This window comes from Oncorhynchus mykiss, chromosome 21, assembly GCF_057628025.1.
Source record: "Oncorhynchus mykiss isolate SJ-2025 chromosome 21, ASM5762802v1, whole genome shotgun sequence".
In the NCBI taxonomy this organism is placed as follows: domain Eukaryota; kingdom Metazoa; phylum Chordata; class Actinopteri; order Salmoniformes; family Salmonidae; genus Oncorhynchus; species Oncorhynchus mykiss.
In genome coordinates this window covers 56,800,980-56,820,000 of record NC_143042.1, presented here as the reverse complement: position 1 = coordinate 56,820,000, position 19,021 = coordinate 56,800,980, and the positions used below count along the sequence as shown (strand labels likewise).

General features: G+C 41.6%; 1 protein-coding gene across 4 annotated transcripts in view; it reads left to right on the top strand.

The window, feature by feature from the left end:
* The first annotated feature begins 2,052 nt into the window (after positions 1 to 2,052).
* Positions 2,053 to 19,021, top strand: part of LOC110514818 (tyrosine-protein kinase Tec) — an 83,910-nt gene continuing 66,941 nt past the window's right edge. The window contains exons 1-4 of one of the 4 annotated variants that reach the window (XM_090214946.1): positions 2,053 to 2,179; positions 9,364 to 9,543; positions 14,185 to 14,289; positions 14,761 to 14,842. In XM_090214946.1, the coding sequence (XP_090071072.1) occupies positions 9,406 to 9,543; positions 14,185 to 14,289; positions 14,761 to 14,842 (325 nt within the window). In that variant the 5' untranslated portion in view covers positions 2,053 to 2,179; positions 9,364 to 9,405. Of the gene's footprint in view, positions 2,180 to 9,363; positions 9,544 to 14,184; positions 14,290 to 14,760; positions 14,843 to 19,021 lie in introns of those variants that run through there. The other 3 variants (XR_016490404.1, XM_090214947.1, XM_090214948.1) reach the window with 3 other exon arrangements.

The window sequence follows — 19,021 nt, the reverse complement described above, 5'->3', positions numbered from 1 at the left end:
TTAAGGGCATTGAAGATGGGTCGTGGCTGGGTCTTCCAGCATGACAACGACACGAAACACACACGCAGGGCAACTAAGGAGTGGCTCCGTAAGCATCACGAGCAACACAAGGTCCTGGAGTGGCCTAGCCAGTCTCCAGACCTGAACCCAATAGAACATCTTTGGAGGGAGCTGAAAGTCTGTATTGCCCAGCGACAGCCCCCGAAACCTGAAGGATCTGAAGAAGGTCTGTATGGAGGAGTGGGTCAAAATCCCTGCTGCAGTGTGTGCAAACCTGGTCAAGAACTACAGGAAACGTATGATCTCTGTAATTGTAAACATAGATTTCTGTACCAAATATCAAGTTCTGCTTTTCTGATGTATCATATACTTATGTCATGCAATAAAATGCAAATTAATTACTTAAAAATCATACAATGTGATTTTCTGGATTTTTGTCTCTCACAGTTGAAGTGTACCTATGATAAGAATTACAGACCTCTACTCTGCTTTGTAAGTAGGAAAACCTGCAAAATCGGCAGTGTATCAAATACTTGTTCACCCCACTGTAGGTAGATATTCCATAAAAAATCTGCCGTTTCCAGCTAGAATAGTGATTTACAACATTAACAATGTCAATACTGCATTTCTGATCAATTTGATGTTATTTTAATGGACAAAAAATGTGCTTTTCTTTCAAAAACAAGGAATTGCGAAGTGACCCCTAACTTTGTATGGTAGTGTATACAATATATATATACAAAAGTATGTGGACACCCCTTCAAATTAGTGGATTCAGCTATTTCAGCCACACCCGTTGCTGACAGGTGTATAAAATCGACAAACATTGTCAGTAGAATGGCCTTACTGAAGAGATCAGCGACTTTCAACGTGGCACCGTCATAGGATGCCACCTTTCCAACAAGTCAGTTCGTCAAGCTGCCCTACTAGAGCTGCCCCCGTTCAACTGTAAGGGCTCTTATTGTGAAGTGGAAACGTCTAGGAGCAACAACGGCTCAGCAGTGAAGTGGTAGGCCACACAAGCTCACAGAACAGGACCGTCGAGTGCTGAAGCGCGTAAAAATCGTCTGTCCTCGGTTACAACACTCAGTACCAAGTTCCCTACTGACTCTGGAAGCAATGTCAGCACAAGAACTGTTAGTCGGGAGCATCATGGAATCGGTTTCTATGGCTGAGCAGCTGCACACAAGCCTAAGATCACCACGCACAATGCCAAGCGTTGGCTGGAGTGGTGTGAAGCTCGCCGCCATTGGACTCTGGAGCAGTGGAAACGTGTTCTCTGGAGTGATGAATCACGCTTCATCTGGGTTTGGCGGATCCATGGAGAATTCTACCTGCCCCAATGCATAGTGGCAACGGTAAAGTTTGGTGGATAAGGAATAATGGTTCGGACCCTTAGTTCCAGTGAAGGGAAATTTTAACGCTACAGCATACAATGACGATTATGGTCTTCCAACTTTGTTGCAACAGTTTGGGGAAGGCCCTTTCCTGTTTCAGCATGACAATGTCCCCATTCAAAAAGCGAGGTCCATACAGAAATGGTTTGTCGAAACTAGTGTGGAAGAATTTGACTGGCCTGCACAGAGCCCTGACCTCAACCCCATCGAACACCTTTAGGTTGAATTGGAACGCTGACTGCTAGCCTAATCGCCCAACATCAGTGCCCGACCTAATGCTCTTGCGGGTGAATGGAAGCAAGTCCCCACAGCAATGTTCCGACATCTAGTGGAAAGCCTTCCCAGAAGAGTGGAGACTGTTATAGCAGCAATGTACCAACATCTAGTGGAAAGCCTTCCCAGAAGAGTGGAGGCTGTTATAGCAGCAATGTTCCAACATCTAGTGGAAAGCCTTCCCAGAAGAGAGGAGGCTGTTATAGCAGCAATGTTCCAACATCTAGTGGAAAGCCTTCCCAGAAGAGTGGAGACTGTTATAGCAGCAAAGGGGGACCAACTCCATATTAATACCCATGATTTTGGAATGAGATGTTCCACAGCATGTGTCCTTTTGGTCATGTAGTATATATATATATTTAGTCCTCACTACTGTAGGTTACTTCCTTATTACTGCACCCCATCCAAGCAGCGGCAGGTCTGTCTGTCTGTCACTTCCTGGTTCTGCTGGCGACAATGTGACTGTCAGTAAAATCAGAAGCTCACATATTCACTCTCGTCAAGAAAAGGTAAGGAACCTTTCCTTTATGATATTGGACATGTAGGATACAACTAATGGCATTTTATGCAAATGTACGTGTTTCGTAGAAACTGCGGGTGTATCTACTGGCCACTTTCTCTCATTACAGCAAACGAGATGTCAACATAACAGAGCGATGTTTGGCCGAGTTGAGCGGCAGAGATATGTAGCCTACCTACCGGGTTATTTAAGGCGCATGTGTGTTTTATGTAGGCTACCTGTCTTGTCTCGAAGTGAACGGGACGAAGTATCCTGTGGGGATCTATTTAATGTCCATCATAGAGATAGACGGAGGACTCATCCCGGATATAACCGATTTTAGGCTACGTTACCATTGAGGACAACCACCATTTTTTTAAATAGTCAACTGAGTGGGTATTCCAAGGAGTTTGGAGCAATCAGCCTACTCTAAAATGGAGACAGAAGGTAATCGCCATCGAGGCTGTCACAGACGCTGCAATGGCACAGATACAAAGAGGAGTCCTCTATCTAGCTCTATGACGTCAATTAGAGAATTCGCCACTGTGGGAGGTTCATGAATTACTAGTGCAAGGGGCAGTTTGTTCACCCGCCCGACTATGTGATACAGTGGCCCGCACCCAACCCTAAACCGCAAATATAGATATTGCGCTATAGGCTACAATTAAAGACTGCATAACGGGTTTTTTAGACAGGGGGTGCAGGATTTAGTTTTGCCGGATGTAGATATATTTCTGCTTATAATTTCCGACACTTTGGTAGGCTATTTGTTAGTCAACTTGTCTATAATTAGATACATGCAGCTTCCCTTCTGTTATATGTTGCCCTAGAAGACTAGATGGACTATTGCTCAACAGAAGAATGTCATAGATTAGATAGAATTAATGCTTCAGTCTAGTTGACATCGGTTAAGTTTTTTTTCCTGTCATCTTTCACGGAGCAAAGACGTTTAGGGACCGGGTAGAAAATACAGTAAAGCAACAAAAAAAGCTAACTGGATAGGTGTTCTGATAAAAAAATGTCCACATGACATCAGGTCGACCGGTTGGAAGGGAAAAGGGGTCGTTTTCACAGCTTTAACGTGTTTCTCAAAATATTTCAGTTCGGGAATCGAACTGGTTGAAATACTATCAGCTTTTATGATGCTGATAAACACAGCACCTCTACAGATCGTATCTAACTGAGCATGCCATTCTCTTAAGATACAGAAAGAAAGAAATCCTGATTCTCCTCTCCTGTTCCCAAGTCCATCATCTTACTGTAAGAAATGCTTCATTCTGCAGGAGTTATTTTTAAGGCTATAGCCTTAATTCACACGGGACTAGTATTACTAGAGAACGATGGTTATGAATTTATTACCTCAGAATGTCCGTTATTCCAGAGGAAGATGGTTATGTACTTATTACCTCAGAATGTCCGTTATTCCAGAGGAAGATGGTTATGAATTTATTACCTCAGAATGTCCGTTATTCCAGAGGAAGATGGTTATGAATTTATTACCTCAGAATGTCCGTTATTCCAGAGGAAGATGGTTATGAATTTATTACCTCAGAATGTCCGTTATTCCAGAGGAAGATGGTTATGAATTTATTACCTCAGAATGTCCGTTATTCCAGAGGAAGATGGTTATGAATTTATTACCTCAGAATGTCCGTTATTCCAGAGGAAGATGGTTATGTACTTATTACCTCAGAATGTCCGTTATTCCAGAGGAAGATGGTTATGTACTTATTACCTCAGAATGTCCGTTATTCCAGAGGAAGATGGTTATGAATTTATTACCTCAGAATGTCCCTTATTCCAGAGGACGATGGTTATGTACTTACTACCTCAGAATGTCCGTTATTCCAGAGGACGATGGTTATGTACTTATTACCTTAGAATGTCCGTTATTCCAGAGGAAGATGGTTATGAATTTATTACCTCAGAACGTCTGCTATTCCAGAGGAAGATGGTTATGAATTTATTACCTCAGAATGTCCGTTATTCCAGAGGAAGATGGTTATGTACTTATTACCTCAGAATGTCCGTTATTCCAGAGGAAGATGGTTATGAATTTATTACCTCAGAATGTCCGTTATTCCAGAGGACGATGGTGATGTACTTATTACCTCAGAATGTCCGTTATTCCAGAGGACGATAGTTATGTACTTATTACCTCAGAATGTCCGTTATTCCAGAGGAAGATGGTTATGAATTTATTACCTCAGAATGTTCGTTATTCCAGAGGACGATGGTTATGTACTTATTACCTCAGAATGTCCGTTATTCCAGAGGAAGATGGTTATGAATTTATTACCTCAGAATGTCCGTTATTCCAGAGGAAGATGGTTATGAATTTATTACCTCAGAATGTCCATTATTCCAGATGAAGATGGTTATGAATTTATTACCTCAGAATGTCCGTTATTCCAGAGGAAGATGGTTATGAATTTATTACCTCAGAATGTCTGTTATTCCAGAGGAAGATGGTTATGAATTTATTACCTCAGAATGTCCGTTATTCCAGAGGAAGATGGTTATGAATTTATTACCTCAGAATGTCCGTTATTCCAGAGGACGATGGTTATGTACTTATTACCTCAGAATGTCCGTTATTCCAGAGGACGATGGTTATGTACTTATTACCTCAGAATGTCCGTTATTCCAGAGGACGATGGTTATGTACTTATTACCTCAGAATGTCCGTTATTCCAGAGGACGATGGTTATGTACTTATTACCTCAGAATGTCCGTTATTCCAGAGGACGATGGTTATGTACTTATTACCTCAGAATGTCCGTTATTCCAGAGGAAGATGGTTATGAATTTATTACCTCAGAATGTCCGTTATTCCAGAGGAAGATGGTTATGAATTTATTACCTCAGAATGTCCGTTATTCCATAGGACGATGGTTATGAATTTATTACCTCAGAATGTCCGTTATTCCAGAGGACGATGGTTATGAATTTATTACCTCAGAATGTCCGTTATTCCAGAGGAAGATGGTTATGAATTTATTACCACAGAATGTCCGTTATTCCAGAGGAAGATGGTTATGAATGTATTACCTCAGAATGTCCGTTATTCCAGAGGAAGATGGTTATGTACTTATTACCTCAGAATGTCCGTTATTCCAGAGGAAGATGGTTATGAATTTATTACCTCAGAATGTCCGTTATTCCAGATGAAGATGGTTATGAATTTATTACCTCAGAATGTCCGTTATTCCAGAGGAAGATGGTTATGTACTTATTACCTCAGAATGTCCGTTATTCCAGAGGAAGATGGTTATGTACTTATTACCTCAGAATGTCCGTTATTCCAGAGGAAGATGGTTATGTACTTATTACCTCAGAATGTCCGTTATTCTAGAGGAAGATGGTTAAGAATTTATTACCTCAGAATGTCCGTTATTCCAGAGGAAGATGGTTATGAATTTATTACCTCAGAATGTCCGTTATTCCAGAGGACGATGGTTATGAATTTATTACCTCAGAATGTCCGTTATTCCAGAGGAAGATGGTTATGAATTTATTACCTCAGAATGTCCGTTATTCCAGAGGACGATTCAGACGCAATATGTTTTTTTTCTTCTCCAATCTGCCCCCTGTAATTCTATTTTATTGGTGTGTGTGTGTGTTTGTGTGTGTGTGTGTGTGTGTGTGTGTGTGTCTGTGTGTCTGTGTGTGTGTGTGTGTGTGTGTGTGTGTGTGTGTGTGTGTGTGTGTGTGTGTGTGTGTGTGTGTGTGTGTACAGTGGGGCAAAAAAGTATTTAGTCAGCCACCAATTGTGCAAGTTCTCCCACTTAAAAAGATGAGAGAGGTCTGTAATTTTCATCATAGGTACACTTTTCTTTTTTGCCCCACTGTATGTGTGTGTGTTTGTGTGTTTATTTTATTTTTCTAAATGCGTTCGAGCCAATCAGTTGTGTTGTGACAAGGTAGGGGTGTGAACAGAAGACAACCCTATTTGGTAAAATACCAAGTCCATATTATGGCAAGAACAGCTCAAATAAGCAAAGAGAAACGACAGTCCATCATTACTTTAAGACATGAAGGTCAGTCAATACGGAACATTTCAAGAACTTTTAAAAGTTTCTTCAAGTGCAGTCGCAAAAACCATCAAGCGCTATGATGAAACTGGCTCTCATGACGACTGCCACAGGAAAGGAAGACCCAGGGTTACCTCTGCTGCAGAGGATACGTTCATTACAGTTATCAGCCTCAGAAATTGCAGACCAAATAAATGCTTCACAGAGTTCAAGTAACAGACACATCTCAACATCAACTGTTCAGAGGAGACTATGTGAATCAGGCCTTCATGGTTGAATTGCTGCAAAGAAACCACTACTAAAGGACACCAATAAGAAGAAGAGACTTGCTTGGGCCAAGAAACACGAGAAATGGACATTAGACCGGTGGAAATCTGTCCTTTGGTCTGATTAGTCAAAATGTGACATTTTTGGTTTCAACCGCTGTGTCTTTGTGAGACGCAGAGTAGGTGAACGGATGATCTCTGCATGTGTAGTTCCCACCGTGAAGCATGGAGGAGGAGGTGTGATGGTGTGGGTGTGCTTTACTGGTGACACTGTCTGTGATTTATTTAGAATTCAAGACACACTTAACCAGCATGACTACCACAGCATTCAGCAGCAATACGCCATCCCATCTGGTTTAATAATAGTAAAAATAGTGTATAAACCCTTTGAATGAGTAGGTGTGTTCAACCGTTTGTCTGGTACTGTATATGATCTATAAAGGATATTAAAGGATTTATTTATTTTGTGAAAGAGAGATTTTCTGCTGATTGCACCACTGTATCAGATTACTTCTTAGCTGATATCACAGCCTACCAAAGGGCAACGTTTTCAGGCAGATGTGTTATCTTCATATAGTGTAGTAACCAACATGAAGACATATTGACAACATGATAACACACCTTCATATAGTAACCATGGAGACATATTGACAACATGATAACACACCTTCATATAGTAACCATGGAGACATATTGACAACATGATAACACACCTTCATATAGTAACCAACATGGAGACATATTGACAACATGATAACACACCTTCATATAGTAACCATGGAGACATATTGACAACATGATAACGCACCTTCATATAGTAACCATGGAGACATATTGACAACATGATAACACACCTTCATATAGTAACCATGGAGACATCTTGACAACATGATAACACACCTTCATATAGTAACCAACATGGAGACATATTGACAACATGATAACACACCTTCAAATAGTAACCAACATGGAGACATATTGACAACATGATAACACACCTTCATATAGTAACCAACATGGAGACATATTGACAACATGATAACACACCTTCATATAGTAACCATGGAGACATCTTGACAACATGATAACACACCTTCATATAGTAACCAACATGGAGACATATTGACAACATGATAACACACCTTCATATAGTAACCATGGAGACATATTGACAACATGATAACACACCTTCATATAGTAACCAACATGGAGACATATTGACAACATGATAACGCACCTTCATATAGTAACCAACATGGAGACATATTGACAACATGATAACGCACCTTCATATAGTAACCAACATGGAGACATATTGACAACATGATAACACACCTTCATATAGTAACCATGGAGACATATTGACAACATGATAACACACCTTCATATAGTAACCATGGAGACATCTTGACAACATGATAACACACCTTCATATAGTAACCAACATGGAGACATATTGACAACATGATAACACACCTTCATATAGTAACCATGGAGACATATTGACAACATGATAACACACCTTCATATAGTAACCAACATGGAGACATATTGACAACATGATAACACACCTTCATATAGTAACCATGGAGACATATTGACAACATGATAACGCACCTTCATATAGTAACCAACATGGAGACATATTGACAACATGATAACACACCTTCATATAGTAACCATGGAGACATATTGACAACATGATAACACACCTTCATATAGTAACCATGGAGACATATTGACAACATGATAACACACCTTCATATAGTAACCATGGAGACATATTGACAACATGATAACACACCTTCATATAGTAACCAACATGGAGACATATTGACAACATGATAACACACCTTCAAATAGTAACCATGGAGACATATTGACAACATGATAACACACCTTCATATAGTAACCAACATGGAGACATATTGACAACATGATAACACACCTTCATATAGTAACCAACATGGAGACATATTGACAACATGATAACACACCTTCATATAGTAACCAACATGGAGACATATTGACAACATGATAACACACCTTCATATAGTAACCATGGAGACATCTTGACAACATGATAACACACCTTCATATAGTAACCAACATGGAGACATATTGACAACATGATAACACACCTTCATATAGTAACCAACATGGAGACATATTGACAACATGATAACACACCTTCATATAGTAACCAACATGGAGACATATTGACAACATGATAACACACCTTCAAATAGTAACCATGGAGACATATTGACAACATGATAACACACCTTCATATAGTAACCAACATGGAGACATATTGACAACATGATAACACACCTTCATATAGTAACCAACATGGAGACATATTGACAACATGATAACACACCTTCATATAGTAACCATGGAGACATATTGACAACATGATAACACACCTTCATATAGTAACCAACATGGAGACATATTGACAACATGATAACACACCTTCATATAGTAACCAACATGGAGACATCTTGACAACATGATAACACACCTTCAAATAGTAACCATGGAGACATATTGACAACATGATAACACACCTTCATATAGTAACCATGGAGACATATTGACAACATGATAACACACCTTCATATAGTAACCAACATGGAGACATATTGACAACATGATAACACACCTTCATATAGTAACCATGGAGACATATTGACAACATGATAACACACCTTCATATAGTAACCATGGAGACATATTGACAACATGATAACACACCTTCATATAGTAACCATGGAGACATCTTCACAACATGCTTGTATTATATTCTATTCTCTCCTTTCCTCTCCTCCTCTCCTCTCCTCCTCTCCTCTTCTCCCCCCTCCTCTCCTCTCCCGTCCGGGTGAGTCCAGTCAGTATTAGATGGCAGGGTGGAGGGAGTGGGCGGGGCCGAGATGAGTGCTGACCCGCGATTGGAGGAGACCCTGATGAAGCGGTCTCAGCAGAAGAGGTTAACGTCACCGCTGAACTACAAGGAGAGAGTGTTCGTCCTCACCAAGACCAAGCTCACATACTATGAGTTCAGAGCAGAGGTGAGACTGGCAGACACATACCATACTGGTTGTGTATGGACTGCTCCTATGTCCTTTATCTCTCCTATCAGACTGGCCCTATGTCCTTTATCTCTCCTATCAGACTGGCCCTATGTCCTTTATCTCTCCTATCAGACTGCTTCTATATCCTTTATCTCTCCTATCAGACTGGCCCTATGTCCTTTATCTCTCCTATCAGACTGGCCCTATGTCCTTTATCTCTCCTATCAGACTGCTCCTATATCCTTTATCTCTCCTCTCAGACTGCTCCTATATCCTTTATCTCTCTAATCAGACTGGTCCTATGTCCTTTATCTCTCCTATCAGACTGGTCCTATATCCTTTATCTCTCCTATCAGACTGGCCCTATGTCATTTATCTCTCCTATCAGACTGCTCCTATATCCTTTATCTCTCTAATCAGACTGATCCTATGTACTTTATCTCTCCTATCAGACTGTTCCTATATACTTTATCTCTCTAATCAGACTGATCCTATGTCCTTTATCTCTCTTATCAGACTGGTTCTATATCCTTCATCTCTCCTATCAGACTGGTCCAATGTCCTTCATCTCTCCTATCAGACTGGTCCTATATCCTTTATCTCTCCTATCAGACTGGTCCTATATCCTTTATCTCTCCCATCAGACTGGCCCTATGTCCTTTATCTCTCCTATCAGACTGCTCCTATATCCTTTATCTCTCCTATCAGACTGCTTCTATATCCTTTATCTCTCCTATCAGACTGGTCCTATGTCCTTTGTTCTCTCCTATCAGACTGGCCCTATGTCCTTTATCTCTCCTATCAGACTGCTCCTATATCCTTTATCTCTCCTATCAGACCGGTCCTATATCCTTTATCTCTCTAATCAGACTGGTCCTATATCCTTTATCTCTCTAATCAGACTGATCCTATGTACTTTATCTCTCCTATCAGACTGTTCCTATATACTTTATCTCTCTAATCAGACTGGTCCTATGTCCTTTATCTCTCCTATCAGACTGCTCCTATATCCTTTATCTCTCCTCTCTGACTGGTCCTATGTCCTTTATCTCTCCTATCAGACTGGTCCTATATCTTTTATCTCTCCTCTCTCAGACTGGTCCTATGTCCTTTATCTCTCCTATCAGACTGCTCCTATATCCTTTATCTCTCCTCTCTGACTGGTCCTATGTCCTTTATCTCTCCTATCAGACTGGTCCTATGTCCTTTATCTCTCCTCTCTCAGACTGGTCCTATGTCCTTTATCTCTCTAATCAGACTGGTCCTGTGTTCTTTATCTCTCCTATCAGACTGGTCCTATGTCCTTTATCTCTCTAATCAGACTGGTCCTATGTCCTTTATCTCTCCTATCAGACTGCTCCTATGTCCTTTATCTCTCTTATCAGACTGGTTCTATATCCTTTATCTCTCCTATCAGACTGGTCCAATGTCCTTCATCTCTCCTATCAGACTGGTCCTATATCCTTTATCTCTCCTATCAGACTGGTCCTATGTCCTTTATCTCTCCTATCAGACTGGTCCTATAGCTTTTATCTCTCTAATCAGACTGGTCCTGTGTCCTTTGTTCTCTCCTATCAGACTGGTCCTATATCCTTTATCTCTCCTATCAGACTGGTCCTATGTCCTTTATCTCTCCTATCAGACTGCTCCTATAGCCTTTATCTCTCTAATCAGACTGGTCCTGTGTCCTTTGTTCTCTCCTATCAGACTGGTCCTATGTCCTTTGTTCTCTCCTATCAGACTGGTCCTATGTCCTTTATCTCTCTAATCAGACTGGTCCTATGTCCTTTATCTCTCCTATCAGACCGGTCCTATAGCCTTTATCTCTCTAATCAGACTGGTCCTGTGTCCTTTGTTCTCTCCTATCAGACTGGTCCTATGTCCTTTATCTCTCTAATCAGACTGGTCCTATGTCCTTTATCTCTCCTATCAGACTTGTCCTATATTCTTTATCTCTCCTATCAGACTGCTCCTATATTCTTTATCTCTCCTATCAGACTGGTCCTATGTCATTTGTTCTCTCCTATCAGACTGGTCCTATGTCCTTTATCTCTCCTATCAGACTGCTCCTATATCCTTGATCTCTCCTCTCTCAGACTGGTCCTATGTCCTTTATCTCTCCTATCAGACTGGTCCTATGTCCTTTATCTCTCCTATCAGACTGGTCCTATAGCCTTTATCTCTCTAATCAGACTGGTCCTGTGTCCTTTGTTCTCTCCTATCAGACTGGTCCTATATCCTTTATCTCTCCTATCAGACTGGTCCTATGTCCTTTATCTCTCCTATCAGACTGGTCCTATGTCCTTTATCTCTCCTATCAGACTGGTCCTATGTCCTTTATCTCTCCTATCAGACTGGTCCTATGTCCTCTATCTCTCTAATCAGACTGGTCCTATGTGCTTTATCTCTCCTATCAGACTGGTCCTATGTGCTTTATCTCTCCTATCACACTGTTCCTTTAGCCTGTATCTCTCAGACTGGTCCTATGTCCTTTGTTCTCTCCTATCACACTGGTCCTATAGCCTGTATCTCTCAGACTGGTCCTATGTCCTTTGTTCTCTCCTATCAGACTGGTCCTATGTCCTTTATCTCTCTAATCAGACTGCTCCTATATCCTTTATCTCTCCTATCAGACTGGCCCTATGTCCTTTATCTCTCCTATCAGACTGGCCCTATGTCCTTTATCTCTCCTATCAGACTGGTCCTATGTCCTTTATCTCTCCTATCAGACTTGTCCTATATTCTTTATCTCTCCTATCAGACTGCTCCTATATTCTTTATCTCTCCTATCAGACTGGTCCTATGTCATTTGTTCTCTCCTATCAGACTGGTCCTATGTCCTTTATCTCTCCTATCAGACTTGTCCTATATTCTTTATCTCTCCTATCAGACTGCTCCTATATTCTTTATCTCTCCTATCAGACTGGTCCTATGTCCTTTATCTCTCCTATCAGACTGCTCCTATATCCTTGATCTCTCCTCTCTCAGACTGGTCCTATGTCCTTTATCTCTCCTATCAGACTGGTCCTATGTCCTTTATCTCTCCTATCAGACTGGTCCTATAGTCTTTATCTCTCTAATCAGACTGGTCCTGTGTCCTTTGTTCTCTCCTATCAGACTGGTCCTATATCCTTTATCTCTCCTATCAGACTGGTCCTATGTCCTTTATCTCTCCTATCAGACTGGTCCTATGTCCTTTATCTCTCCTATCAGACTGGTCCTATGTCCTCTATCTCTCTAATCAGACTGGTCCTATGTGCTTTATCTCTCCTATCAGACTGGTCCTATGTGCTTTATCTCTCCTATCACACTGTTCCTTTAGCCTGTATCTCTCAGACTGGTCCTATGTCCTTTGTTCTCTCCTATCACACTGGTCCTATAGCCTGTATCTCTCAGACTGGTCCTATGTCCTTTGTTCTCTCCTATCAGACTGGTCCTATGTCCTTTATCTCTCTAATCAGACTGCTCCTATATCCTTTATCTCTCCTATCAGACTGGCCCTATGTCCTGTATCTCTCTAATCAGACTGGTCCTATGTCCTTTATCTCTCCTATCAGACTGGCCCTATGTCCTTTATCTCTCCTATCAGACTGGTCCTATGTCCTTTATCTCTCCTATCAGACTGGTCCTATGTCCTTTATCTCTCCTATCAGACTGGTCCTATGTCCTTTATCTCTCCTATCAGACTGGTCCTATGTCCTCTATCTCTCTAATCAGACTGGTCCTATGTGCTTTATCTCTCCTATCACACTGTTCCCTTAGCCTGTATCTCTCAGACTGGTCCTATGTCCTTTGTTCTCTCCTATCACACTGGTCCTATGTCCTTTATCTCTCTAATCAGACTGCTCCTATATCCTTTATCTCTCCTATCAGACTGGCCCTATGTCCTTTATCTCTCTAATCAGACTGGTCCTATGTCCTTTATCTCTCCTATCAGACTGGCCCTATGTCCTTTATCTCTCTAATCAGACTGGTCCTATGTCCTTTATCTCTCCTATCAGACTGGTCCTATATCCTTTATCTCTCCTATCAGACTGGTCCTATGTCCTTTATCTCTCCTATCAGACTGCTCCTATATCCTTTATCTCTCTAATCGGACTGGTCCTATGTCCTTTATCTCTCTAATCAATCTAATCTAATACCTTACTGTGTTCTATGTTTCAGTCTCTCTGCTGTCCAATACCTTGCTGTGTTCTATCTCTCTGCTGTCCAATACCTTACTGTGTTCTGTCTCTCTGCTGTCCAATACCTTACTGTGTTCTGTCTCTCTGCTGTCCAATACCTTACTGTATTCTGTCCTTCAGTCTCTCTGCTGTCCAATACCTTACTGTGTTCTGTCTCTCTGCTGTCCAATACCTTACTGTGTTCTGTCTTTCTGCTGTCCAATACCTTACTGTGTTCTATCTCTCTGCTGTCCAATACCTTACTGTGTTCTATCTTTCTGCTGTCCAATACCTTACTGTGTTCTATCTCTCTGCTGTCTAATACCTTACTGTGTTCTTTCTCTCTGCTGTCCAATACCTTACTGTATTCTGTCTCTCTGCTGTCCAATACCTTACTGTATTCTGTCCTTCAGTCTCTCTGCTGTCCAATACCTTACTGTATTCTGTCCTCTGTCTCTCTGTTCGTTGTTAACAGAAGAAGTTTAAGAAGGGATCCATCGACCTGCAGAAAGTCAGGTGTGTGGAGATCGTGAAGAATGGAGGAGGAGTCGTAACCTGTCAGAACAAATACCCCTTCCAAGTGAGATTGATCGGTTGATTGATCAATATTGAGAAATATAAAGAGATAGTTTGTCAGTCTTCCATGTTCAACATTCAAAAGGTCCCTAGCACATCTGAGCTATCTTTTTAGCAGGTGCATGGTAACAGTTGAACAAGATGAAGGAACAGGAAACAGCACACTCTTCTTGATAGTATCACTGATCTTTAATAAGCGTTACGAATCGACCTCACGGCCTTCGTCAGAGATTTTTGGGTTTAAAAAAAAAACATATTTAAAAAAACAACAACATATATACATATTTTTTTTAAACTTTTTTTTTTAAACTCAAAAAGCTCTGAGGAAGGCCGTGAGGCCGATACGTAAGATCAGTGATCCTATCAAGAGCAGTGTGCTGTTTCCTTTTCCCTCAATCTTCCACGGCGACAACAGCATTATGATGCGTTACATTTTACTGCCAATATGACGCCAGATATTCATTCTCTCCGCTAGGTGGTGTATGACTCCGGGACTCTCTACGTGTTCGCGCCCACCTCTGAGAGTAGGAATATCTGGGTCCAAATTATCAAGGAAGGTCAGTCACTAGCCATTTTTACATCCTCTAGTTATGTTATGCTATGCTTCAAACACTCTCTGTCTGTCATAGCTACGCCTATGTTATGCTATGCTATAAGCACTGCAGCTCTGTTGTCCTTAATGGGTAGGCCAACGTTATGTTAGCAGGAAGCTGGTTGACCAGAGATATCTTTTTTGTGTTGTTGTTGTTGTTGTTGTTGTTGTTGTGTGGTTGTTAATATTGTTTTGTTCTCCAATTAATCCTGAATGACCGTGTTATTCGGGAGCCAGCAGATATAGCTGATGTTTTAATCAGCACGTCTCATCTATTAGAACATCTGGAACCTCAAATAACAATTTCACCCACAATTCCACCAACGAATAATGTCTGATGTCCTCTATGAGGTGCAATATCAACTAAGGAGCAGGTCTAGATGGACTGGAACCCACATGTATAACGTGGACAGCTGATGTTAAACTGTTTCCTCTAGCAGACCTGTTCAACGTGTCTTTAACGACTGGTGAAATGCATTCTGGGTGGAAATGTGTCCGAGGGACCCCTCTTCATAAAGATGGAAACTAGTTAGAGACAAATAACTACACACCTACTCATTCAAGGGGTTTTTCCTTATTTTTACTATTTTCTACATTGTAGAATAATAGTGAAGACATCAAAACTATGAAATAACACATGTGGAATCATGTACTAACCAAAAAAGTCTTCAACAAATCAAAATATATTTGAGATTATTCAGAGAAGCCACCCTTTGCATTGATGACAGCTTTGCAGACTTGGCATTCTCTCATCCAGCTTCACCTGGTATGCTTTTCCAATAGTTTTGAAGGAGTTCCCACATATGCTGAGCACTTGTTGGCTGCTTTTCCTTCACTCTGTGGTCCAACTCATCCCAAACCATCTCAGTTGGGTTGAGGTCAGGTGATTGTGGAGGCCAGGTCATCTGATGCCCCACTCCATCACTCTCCTTGGTCAAATAGCCCTTACACAGCCTGGAGGCGTGTTGGGTCATTGTCCTGATGAAAAACAAATGATAGTCCCACATCCCGCAAACCAGATGGGATGATGGCGTATCGCTACAAAATGTTGTGGTAGACATGCTGGTTAAGTGTGCCTTGAATTCTAAATAAATCTCTGACAGCGTCACCAGCAAAGCACCATCACACCTCTTCCCCCATGCTTCACGGTGGGAACTACACATGCAGAGATCATCCGTTCACTTACTCTGCGTCTCACAAAGACACTGTGGTTGGATCAAAAAATCACAAATTTGGACTCATCAGACCAAAGGACAGATTTCCACTGGTCTAATGTCCATTGCTCTTGTTTCTAGGCCCAAGCAAGTCTCTTCTTCTTATTGGTGTCCTTTAGTAGTGGTTTCTTTGCAGCAATTCGACCATGAAGGCCTGATTCACATAGTCTCCTCTGAACAGTTGATGTTGAGATGTGTCTGTTAATTGAATCCTGTGAAGCATTTATTTGGGCTGCAATTTCTGAGGCTGGTAACTCTAATGAACTTATCCTCTGCAGCAGAGGTAACTCTGGGTCTTCCTTTCCTGTGGTGGTCCTCATGAGAGCCAGTTTCATCATAGCACTTGATGGTTTTTGTAGCTGCACTTGAAAAAAACATTATTGAAATTCTCCATATTGACTGACCTTCATGTCTTAAAGTAATGATGGACTGTCGTTTCTCTTTGCTTATTTATGCTGTTCTTGCCATAATATGGACTTGGTCTTTTACCAAATAGGGTTGTCTTCTGTATACCACACCTACCTTGTCACAACACAACTGATTAGCTCAAATGCATTAAGAAGGAAAGAAATTCCACAAATTAACTTTTAAGAAGGTACACCTGTTAATTGAAATGCAAAGTGTGCAAACCTCATGAAGCTGGTTGAGAGAATGCCAAGAATGTGCAAACCTCATGAAGCTGGTTGAGAGAATGCCAAGAATGTGCAAACCTCATGAAGCTGGTTGAGAGAATGCCAAGAATGTGCAAACCTCATGAAGCTGGTTGAGAGAATGCCAAGAATGTGCAAACCTCATGAAGCTGGTTGAGAGAATGCCAAGAATGTGCAAACCTCATGAAGCTGGTTGAGAGAATGCCCAGAGTGTGCAAACCTCATGAAGCTGGTTGAGAGAATGCCAAGAATGTGCAAACCTCATGAAGCTGGTTGAGAGAATGCCAAGAATGTGCAAACCTCATGAAGCTGGTTGAGAGAATGCCAAGAATGTGCAAACCTCATGAAGCTGGTTGAGAGAATGCCAAGAATGTGCAAACCTCATGAAGCTGGTTGAGAGAATGCCAAGAATGTGCAAACCTCATGAAGCTGGTTGAGAGAATGCCAAGAATGTGCAAACCTCATGAAGCTGGTTGAGAGAATGCCAAGAATGTGCAAACCTCATGAAGCTGGTTGAGAGAATGCCCAGAGTGTGCAAACCTCATGAAGCTGGTTGAGAGAATGCCAAGAATGTGCAAACCTCATGAAGCTGGTTGAGAGAATGCCAAGAATGTGCAAACCTCATGAAGCTGGTTGAGAGAATGCCAAGAGTGTGCAAACCTCATGAAGCTGGTTGAGAGAATGCCAAGAGTGTGCAAACCTCATAAAGCTGGTTGAGAGAATGCCAAGAGTGTGTAAACCTCATGAAGCTGGTTGAGAGAATGCCAAGAGTGTGCAAACCTCATGAAGCTGGTTGAGAGAATGCCAAGAGTGTGCAAACCTCATGAAGCTGGTTGACAGAATGCCAAGAGTGTGCAAACCTCATGAAGCTGGTTGAGAGAATGCCAAGAGTGTGCAAACCTCATGAGGCTGGTTGACAGAATGCCAAGAGTGTGCAAACCTCATGAAGCTGGTTGACAGAATGCCAAGAGTGTGCAAACCTCATGAAGCTGGTTGACAGAATGCCAAGAGTGTGCAAAGCTTTCATCAAGGGAAAGGGTGGCTACTTTGAAGAATCTCAAATATAAAATATATTTGGATTTGTTTAACACTTTTTTGGTTACTACATGATTCCATGTGTGTTATTTCATAGTTTTGATGTCTTCATTATTATTCTACAATGTAGAAAATAGTAAAAAATAAAGAGAACCTTGGAATGAGTAGGTGTGTCCAAACGTTTGACTGGTACTGTATATCAGTAATCTGTTCAATAGCAAAACATTTTGAGAAATTAATACGTTCCCAAATGTATCAGTGTCTAAAATACATTTAATTGAATTTGATCCTTTCGTTTTGCCTTAAGACCCAACTCTTCTACCTCTACAGCATTAGTGCAACTTACTAATGATATACATTCTTAATCTAACCTAAGGCAAACTATTTATTGATCATTATTGATTGATCAAAAGCATTTGATTTAGTTGGTCGTTCTATCTGACATCGGTTTCACTTCCTTGTTCTGTCTTAGCAATAGAAAATCATGTGTTTTCATTGGACACAAAACCTTCTAGGACTCAGTAGAGATGTTCCTCAAGCCTCAGTATTGGCCACCTTCTTTCTCTATATTCATACATGAATTTCCTCTAATTTGTCAGAATACACGTTAACTTATACACTGATGATACAGTGCTCTATACATTTAACATTTCAGTAATTTAGCAGATGTTCTTATCCAGAGCGACTTTCAGTAGAGAGTGCATACATTTTTCATACTTTTTTAATACTGGGAATCAAACCCACAACCCTGGCGTTGCAAGAGCCGTGCTCCACCATCTGAGCCGCGCGCTACCATCTGAGCCGCGCTCCACCATCTGAGCCGCGCTCCACCACCTGAGCCGCGCTCCACCATCTGAGCCGTGCTCTACCATCTGAGCTGCGCTCCACCATCTGAGCTGCGCGCTTCCATCTGAGCCGCGCTCCACCATCTGAGCCGCGCGCTACCAGCTGAACCGCGCCCTACCAGCTGAGCCGCGCTCTACCAGCTGAGCCACGCTCTACCAGCTGAGCCGCGCTCTACCATCTGAGCCTCGCTCTACCATCTGAGCCGCACCCTACCATCTGAGCCGCGCCCTACCAGCTGAGCCGCGCTCTACCAGCTGAGCCGCGCTCTACCATCTGAGCCGCGCTCTACCATCTGAGCCGCGCCCTACCAGCTGAGCCGCACTCTAATGGCAGAACCGCACCCTACCAGCTGAGCAACACGAGACAAGGCTACTCTCCAATATGATTTTAAACACTTTA